Source organism: Tiliqua scincoides, chromosome 3 (assembly GCF_035046505.1).
Source record: "Tiliqua scincoides isolate rTilSci1 chromosome 3, rTilSci1.hap2, whole genome shotgun sequence".
NCBI lineage: Eukaryota > Metazoa > Chordata > Lepidosauria > Squamata > Scincidae > Tiliqua > Tiliqua scincoides.
In genome coordinates, this window is record NC_089823.1 from 162141092 (window position 1) to 162150381 (window position 9290).

Below are 9290 nucleotides of genomic sequence, written 5' to 3' on the forward strand. Positions count from 1 at the left end.
TATGTTCTAGCCAGAAACAGATAGTTTGAAAGTTCACTGCATAGTCAGCCAGTTGCTGAGCAGCTTTTAAGTATTCCCTCCTGGCCAGCACAGATAGACATCAGCAGATGATGGAGTTCAGGAAGGAGATGAAAAGGGCATTAGATATGGCCAGCAGCAGTTGGCAAGATATCCTGCTCTCTTCTCCCTGGTGCCACAATAAGTGAACAATATGTGAATCCCAGCTCTTAGCCCTCTTCCACCCAAAGAGAGGAGATCAACACAATTATCAAAACACACATTTTATTTTTAAAGTGAATTGTTTACACAGTTGTGCGATACAGTAGAAAAAAGTTAAGTGGAGAGGCTTTTCCCTTTTTTTCACAATGCAAATTCCATTTCCGCACTGGTGCAACACCATGAACGTTGCAATTTGCATCTTCCATGAACAGCATCACCACAAGACATACAAGTGTACATAAAGATTTGTGCACAGTCTCATCTCAATTGGCTTTGTCCTATACAGTCTGTGTCAACATTACAGTCCACACGATTATTTACAAAACGTGATATATCTGAGGAAAATTAACACTATACAGCAATTAGAAAGTAACGAACACTCACAAAGCTTTCTGCATCTGTAAAAAGCTATGGAAGAAGAATGAGGTATGAGAAAATGAACAAAAAACTTTCTATTTATGTGCAAGATGCATATGCTTGTCATTTTAAAACTGACTGGCTTGAGAAGTGCAGCTACATATCACCCCTCCAATATGAAGGACTTTTATTGCTTAGGTTTATTTCACTGTTGTGAAGAGCTGTTTTAAAGATAACTATTACTAAATTCTGCAACAACAAACAACAGGAGAGCAGACACAAACTTTTAACAAGGCAAGAGCAGCAAAACAACCACTGACTACAGATTAAGGCATGTCACAAGAGACTCAGTCTCTCTCAATACAAAATTTAGGTGTAATCTGGGGGCACCTATGGGATTATATTTAAAGATTAGCCTGTGTACGCATAGGATAGAAATCTACCTGTGAAGTGTTTGCACAAGTGTTTTATAAAAGCATAATTAGTTGTTTTCACTATACAACAAGTGAACAACTATGCAGGGGTTTATTTATGCACACACTTCCCAGACCTTTATTTTGCTCATTCAGTGGTTGTCACCTTCCTCTTGCCTTCTCCACATGCACACACACACAAAAGTCTGACAGACATAACATTAACATCGGTGCAGCTTTTCCTCATACAATACGACAACTGATAGAGAAAGCTGCACCTGCAATCCAGCAATCCAGCTTCTAAAGGCATAATTTCTCCTTTGGGATACAAAGGTGACAACCCTATTTCAATCTCTCTATTTGTGAAAATTAATTATTTCAATTAGAATAGAAAGACTACAGGTTTTTAGTTGAATTTTCTTATTGCTCTTTACAAATTACCTGAAGAATTTCTCATGGGATTTCAAAAGTTCCACAAACTTTATTTCCCCCCCTCTAATTCAGCACGCAATACCTCTTTCCCTTCTCTCATCTCTACTTTATTCCTGCTGAAACAGACACTTCTATAACGCAATCCTAGAACACAGTTCTTTTATTATCAAGTCTGGTTTAGCCTCAGGTTTAGCAGTTCAGCATCCCTCTCAGTCTTCACTATATCTTCGAGCAGGCACAATTTTTTTGTATGTGTTTCTCTACACAACATCCTCTGTACAATCACAGCTTCCAAAACAGCAACCACACAACATTTCTTCCTAACATTCCCCCTCTCTCATCCCCTTATTTAAGGCAAATGAACAGTAGAAACAAGGTCAGGTATACTGGCCACATGTTTCATGTCTATGATATTCTCATTGCATTTATCTTTTCACTCATGTCAAGAGTAGCTGGTAGTTTAAAAAAACAGTTTATGAAGTTAGCAGTCACAGTTTTGTTTTTTAAGTCAGCAAATCCTTTTAGGAGGTTTGTTTTTACTGCATGATCAACTGCTGACAGCAGATGTCTCAGTGATTTTATTTCATTCACCAATATGGAGAGGAGCTTTCGATTCTGCCCCAGCTTCGCCATTCAGTGAAAAGGCCACTGGATATCCGAGGGCTGCCCAGTTGTTCACAGCCCATTCCAGGTGCTTTTCTTGAAGATTTGAGAATTGTGCAGTCTTTCCTGGGCAATGCTGGTGCTTGGACTCCATCTGACTTCCATTCTGCATGGACAATCTTGTAGTTCTGCCCATCATTATTGTCCCAGAAGATGTGCTCACCGCTTTGGTAATACACACAGAACTCAATCTTTTCTTCAACGGGAATGGCTGGAGGCAGATCAATAGCAAAAGCAAAGGTATCATTGTCTGAGTCGCCATACACATTGTTCATGTAGGTGCAATCAGTGTCAGAATAGGTTTTCCACGAATCACAAGTGATCCGAACTCGTACGTTCTTCTCAAAGCTCATATTTTTCACTTTCACAGTCCCTGACAGAGCCCTTTCTTGGAGGGTGCAGTTCTCAAGACATACGTAGTTTTTCTGTAAGTGGTTCCGGAAGTCTAAGTAATCAGCTGAAGGCTGAATGAAACCCAGAATCAAGTTTTTTTCTTCGTGCAGTTTTAGGCCAGCGGTTATGTCTTCAAGGTCTAACAAGTCAAACTGAAGATCCCATGCAGAATTATCCTGGAATTCAGAAAAGACATGAATGGCGGTCAGAGAGAGGCCTTTGGAGTCTGCAAAGACGACCCTCTTCTTGGCTCGGCTGGCAGAGTGCTTCCAGTCACTACTTGGAGATTCGGTCTCACGTTTCACATTGAGGCATGGTCGGAGAGGCTTAAATCGATCAACAAAGTTTCTTCTTTGATATTCTTGAAGTGGGTTGAGAAAACTCTTCACAGGTGGTGAACGGGCTAAGCATATTCTCATGGCTACATCAACAGGCATGATGGGATTGGATAGAGGCCTTGGGTCTAAGACTTGTATCATTCTGAAATGCAAGCACAAACCAGTTAGGTTTCTTTTCTACTTGGCTGTGTACTGGAGGAAACTCTCTGCAAATGCTCTCCAGCTACGCTCACTCTCCTTCATAATTCATGATGCACTGGCTGGAAGGCTTTAAATAATTCAGTCATCAGCAAGTTTAGCCGGAATGTGACTGGCAACCAGTAGCAGGGCTGATGAAACAGCAGCACACCCCATTCAAAACCCCTGAATGAATTCCACATTGCATTTCGAGTCAGCTGAGTTTGTATTCAGCTGAGTCCCTCACAATTCCTACCTCCACATTTAGAAGGCAATCATTGCTCAGAAAACACAAGCAACAACTAGAGGGAAGCACCTTTATCTTATGGATAAAGATTGGTGCTCATGAGCACTTTGCAAGAACTCTGCTTTTGCTTCCCCTTGGTGGAATATGTCTTTGGCTGCCTTGATCAACCTTACATGCTACTGATCATGTTTTATGACTATGAGCTAAATACTATTAATCCATATCTAGGTCAAATACAGTTGTCAAAATTGCTGGAATTACCAATTCTACACATTTTTAGAGGCAGATTATCATGTGAACTGGTGCTTCAATGACACAAAGGTAGCCAACCACTACCACTATTTTCCCAGTACATTTCATTGTTGCTAATTATGGTTTCCTAGGATAATCTTAAAGTAATACAGAGTTTTAATAGGCACCACGTTACTCAAAGTGGTAACGTGGTGGTTACCACTTTGAGTAACCAGTAAAAAATAGCTGGTTTGCCTTTTGAGGCAGACAACTTTTTCACCACTATAGACACAATTTCAGCGAAAGTGTGTGCTGATCAACTGTAAGGGCCAGCAAATTTGGATATTTCTACAATGGGGGGGAGCAAGACTCAAGTACAGCCACTTTAACTTTTGGGAGAGGAAGAAACCACACAGACTTTTTGGTTTTAACTTCAGGGTCATGCTAGGAATTTAGCAGTCTTCCATTCTGACAAGTTTATGAGGAGGAGGAGAAGGAAAGGAGGAATAAAAAACAGGCCAGTTCCTTTTCTCTGCCCTCCCATCTTTTCACAGTTCTCTGATTTTACAAGATTCAGAACTCAATGGTTGCATTCATCATTCTGAGACCCTTTACTTTCAAAAGTGACCCAGAAGGTAGGTCTTTCGGTATGGAAACTACTGTAATTATGCTAAATACAGACACAGCAATAAATTAACAATTAACTAGGAAGCTAGTAAACCTTAAACCGCAGAACAACAATCTTAGAGGTGCCAGTAAACAGCATTACAAGTACATCTACACCTTTTTAAACAGAAGTGAGGTACAAAACCTGAGAATTAGCTTCCTTAAAAAAGAAAAAAGCAGCCTTCCAAAGATGCTTAGTCAGAATACAGCCTCCTGTAATAGCTAGTAGCTCTGCATTTCCGATCAAACGCTGTATCCAGCTGCAGAAGTGTTTCAGGCTGCAATCCTAACCATGCTTTCCTGAGAATGTTTTCCCATTGAACACAATGGGACTTACTCCTGAGTAGACATGCACACAGCTGAGCACTCAGAGCCCAATCCTATGCATGTCTACTCAGAAGGCAGTCTCATTAGAGTCAATGGGGCTTACTCCCAGGAAAGTGTGGCTAAGATTGAAGCCTGAGAGCCCAAGCCTATGTGTGTCTACTCAGAAGTAAATCCCATTGTAGTCAATGGGGCTTACTCCCAGGGAAGTGTGGAAAGGACTGCAGCCTCAGTCACCACCCAAATTCCTATTACAGTCTAAAGATCCCCAAACCCATGCGTTCCACCCAACGAATTCAGAGTACAATCCTTTGCACGTCTACTCAGAAGTCCCATTATAGTCAATGGGCCTTACTCCCAGGAAAGTGTGACTAGGATTGCAGACAGAGCCCAATCCTATGCATGTCTACTCATAAGTTAGTCCCATTACAGTTAATAGCGCTTCCTCCCAGGAAAGTGTGGCTAGGACTGCAGCCTCTGCCTGAAAGCAAGCAAGCATGCACCCAATGACTGGAGCAGAAGGGACTGCCTGTCACCTGCACAGACGCCTCTGGGGATCAACCAGGGTGATCTATTTGATCCCTGCCTGAAGCTTACCTGCTGTGACTGCGTTAAACAGAACAAACCAGCCCCGAGGAGGAGGAGGAGGAGAGCGTCAAGCTGCAGGGAAAGCTGTGAGCAAGAGCGCAGCCGAGGCTCCCGCCTGCGCCTGGCCAAGCAGGCGGAGGAATTACTCAGCACAAACCTTTGGCAGGCGCACGCCCCCGCTCCGCTCCGTCGCAGCCTCCCCCATGCAGACTGAGCCCCGCGCCAGCTCGCCGGGGCCGCTTATGGCACGCCGCGCTGCCCTCTCCACGTGAAAGCGGAGGGGCGACCAATCCCCGCGCAAGCCACGCGCCTGCCAAGCAATCAGCGCCGGCCTGGGGGAACGTGATCGCTGCGCCGCCTGTGGGATGGGCGCGAGCATGCCGCTCTGTTGACACGGCGGCCTGCCTGCCCTGGCTCCTCTGGCTCGCCTCAAGGTCAGCCCCTGCCGACCGCCCAGCTGCTCGTAGGGCTTCACGGTGGAAGCACTGGCAGAATAAGCCCACTCCTATGTAGCCCTACCAGTGGGGGCGTGTGCTGCATCCTGCGGTGGGGCAGCAGTCATGGGGCCTCTTCGAGGTCAGGGAACATTTATTCGCTTTCCTTGGAGCTGCATTGCGGCCGTCTTGGCATTGGAAAGTTGGATAGGATCAGGGGTGTGCAGTGGGTGGGCAGGCAGAGCCTCCCCCCCCCCGGATTCCTTCGAAAAGCACCTCTGCCGTGTGAGGTGCCCACGCTCTGCTTGTGGGTTGTGGGTGCTTGGGTGCTTTTTGAAGGACTCTGGTGGGGAGGCTCTGCCTCACCTGCTTCCCCACCCACCGCACATCCCTGGATAGGATTGGGCCCTGAGTCCAAAAGGCCACTCCAGGCAACCCTGTAACCAAAAGTGCCTTCTTGATATATTGTGCCTCTGCTACAAGGATGCTTTCTAACCACTGTCACAGCAGGAGAGAAGAAAAGAGCCCCTATTGAAACATGGCCCCCACCCCACCCAGCCATGTGCCCCAGGAACACGGAGCCTGCCTGTGCAATGCTGGCAGAGTGCAGGAGCAAACATTCCACCCAGGGGAGGCAACAGGCTCAAACCTGAGACCTGCCATCTCACTGAAACGGGCTGGGAAATCCCACAGACACATCTGGCACAGGGTGACTATAGCGCATGCACTATCAGAGGCAGCAATGCAATCACTCGGCTGGCTTGTGATACTGGTTCTTCCATTTGCTTCAGCCCAACCAGCTAGGCACACACACACAGCTTGCATTATTGCTGGCAGCAGCTATTATTCCTATCCTCCAAGCACAGTTGTTATCATGCTACCTCTCCTCCTCTCTCTAATAGACAATTTCATTCATCACAGCAGCAGTGAACAAGCCTTGATGAAGACACAGAGCCCTCCAAATGTTCAGCTGCGCAGACCACAAGGGAAACCCTTGGAGCCTTGAAGAATCTCCAGGAGTAAGAACCCAAGGAGTAAGAGTGGGAACAATGCAGACCTTGAGCCCTGGGAGCAGAGGAGCCCCTCCGGTGCAGTCCTACCCTAAGATGAGAAACAACTAGGGAGTGGGGAAGGGATCCTTGTCTGCTAACACAATAGCCAGTGTGATCCAATCAAAGCCTTTATTAAACAGCATCAGAGATATAAGAATGTCTGGCATAGAAACTTACATGGGGGAGGGGGAATGCCAACCATCTCACCCCAGTAGAGTGCTTGTGGCTTTGCAAGTTGCATGACCGGCAGAAAAGTGGCAGGTGCCTGTGACCTGCAGTGTGACTGCCTGTCATGGACTTTGCAAAGCTGCAGGGGCCTGTCTTGACAAGTAAGTTAGCAACCTCACAGAGAAACAGCAGGAATCACACCTAGTCACTGCTGTCAACCAGGCACGCTGTGTGGGTTTCCCTTGTGGTCTGCACAGCTGGGCATTTGGAGGGCCCTGTGCCTTCTTTCCCGGTGTGTGTGTGTGTGTGTGTGTGTGTGTGTGTGAGAGAGAGAGAGAGAGTGTGTGTGTAACCACAGGGAATAAGCAGAAGTAGCAACAAAAGCTCTCTGGATTGGGATCAGGATGCAAGATGCATGCACCATGTTCATGATAGAGTGATACCACCTGAGTAGACTGTTGGAGGAAAGACTTTGGGCATTCCCTTTGTCTTTGCTGTGGAGAGGTATAGTGAAACTGTGCATAATGACTGTTCTATCCCATCTGGCAATGCTGCTGTCCTGAAAACAGCATTGACCTCAAGATGAGTGGTCAGCAGTAGCAACTGTTGGAGTCTTTGGCATTCATCAAGAGAGAGCCTACATTCACTGCCTATTATTAGAGACCCTTACTTTCCTGAGTGGTGAGCAATGAGAAAGTACCGGAGATGAACGGTGTCTTCAACATGTAACAATATGTAAGCAGTGAGTATGAAAGTCAGAAAGCAGCAGAAAGACACTCCTAAAAGGCAGCATATCTCCTGTCTTGCTTGCATCAGACCTGTGGAGAGAGGCCCTACATTCCTAAGGCACTTCCCCTTCAGCCAGCTCACCTCCATATTCAACCCTGCCAGGTGTGGTTTCTCAGGACAAAGCTATGCATGATGATGGTGATATGCATATCTTTAATATTTTTGCAAATAGCAGGAGGAGGGAGACATTGTGACATGGGCTTGGTGTTCAAAAGTCAAACTAGAAAGGCAAGATATAAGTAATCTTAACCAATAAATATTTTGGAGTCCATCCTTTGTCCTTAAGGAAACATTAATGTAAAACCTGTAGTGAGAGATCCCATTAACAATAATGAGCCAGCAAACTTACAACCTATCAACATATGAAGGAGGCCTTGTACTGAGTTATTGATCCATCTATGCTGAGAGTGGCAGCAGCTCTTGAAGATTTCAGACAGAGCTCATTTCCCAACACTACTTGCAGAGATTGTGTTTCCTTGGAATTAACTTTCAAATACACCTTTCAGAACTGCATAGAGCCAAAATTGAACAGGTACAGGGATGAAGGCACAACCATATCTCTTGAATTTCTGTTGTCATGCGACCCTTAAGAGCCCAACACATCTTTCAAGGAGAAAAGGAAAAGGTTACCATCATTACTGTTTCAACTTTGGAAAGAATTGTTAGTGAATTACAGTGTTTTGTTAAACTGTATAAGTGAGTTCAGATTTAAAATTTCTAGGGTTCAGCCACCCTTTTATGCTATGATTTCAAATATGGCATTTTTGCACTTGAGTCACCTTGGTGTTATTGATTTTAAGGTGATGAGGCCACTGGTCAGGTTAAATGCAATCACATTCACTTAAATGCTTAGTGAATCACATCAATGGTGTATTAAGGTTATAATTTGGAGAAGATGTGCATTAGCAAAGTCATTCCCTCTGGAAGTCACAGTCAGGAAACTGCATGAGAGAAGCAGAATACAGCAGTATTCATATAGTGAAACGTATATGGTTGCAATACTAATTCCTACATCTTTTTGTTTTGTTTTTTTTAACCATCATCTTCTGAGAACATTTACTTGAATTTCTTTTCAGCCCAACTTAAATAAGTGGGGGTTTCAAGTAGAAATGAATAGGATTGGAATGCCATTCTTTGATCTTTTCACCTTATAATTAGCATGATGCCCACAATATGATGGGAATATTTAAACTCTACACAGCATTATGAGTTCTGAATTTCTTAACCAGAAAATGAAGGAAGAGCACATGGAGAGGACTGAACTATTCATAATTACCATTAACGGAGAGATAATCAGTTCCTTACTGTTCTTCCTACTGAAAGAGAACTTTCAGAGGCCCTTTCCAAGATGAAAAGTTTACATCAGGTTCACCCAAATCAGTGCGTTACTTCCCTGTTCCTCTCTCCTTTCTGCTGGTACCTGTCCTACCTGACTTTTTAAAATATTTTATTTTAAGCATCAAGTGCAGCATTTTGTAATTAGAACAAAAGGAATCTATTTAGGGTGACCATATAGATAGGTTCTTCAGTTTCCACAATACTCTTTTTTCCTAATTCAAGATATTGGCATTCCAGCAGAAAGCACTAATCACTGACTGAAGACCCATTTTTCCCATAAACCCATAAGACCCATAAGACTTCCCAAAACAGTCAGGAGAACAAGAGGTTTAGTATACATTAACATAACTGAGAACCCAAGTTCAAAGTGAAAGAAAAATGCCTTGATCTCCCAAGGCAACAATTTTGTATAAAATATTACCTAAAAAATTAAAGACCAACAATCCAGACCACTTTCCACA

At 44.2% G+C, this 9290-nt stretch overlaps 1 protein-coding gene across 1 annotated transcript; it reads right to left on the reverse strand.

Moving 5' to 3' along the window:
* Nucleotides 1-265: 265 nt before the first annotated feature.
* PPP1R3C (protein phosphatase 1 regulatory subunit 3C) lies at nucleotides 266-5337 on the reverse strand. The gene is made up of 2 exons (XM_066620413.1): nucleotides 5058-5337; nucleotides 266-2957 (listed from the first exon to the last, which is right to left on the reverse strand). The coding sequence occupies exon 2, from the start codon at nucleotides 2954-2956 to the stop codon at nucleotides 2009-2011; it is 948 nt and encodes a 315-aa protein (XP_066476510.1). The 5' UTR covers nucleotide 2957; nucleotides 5058-5337; the 3' UTR covers nucleotides 266-2008.
* Nucleotides 5338-9290: the final 3953 nt, after the last annotated feature.

Excerpts from the sequence above, each read along its gene's own strand:
- PPP1R3C (XM_066620413.1), bottom strand. The coding sequence starts at position 2,956 with ATGATACAAGTCTTAGACCCAAGGCCTCTATCCAATCCCATCATGCCT.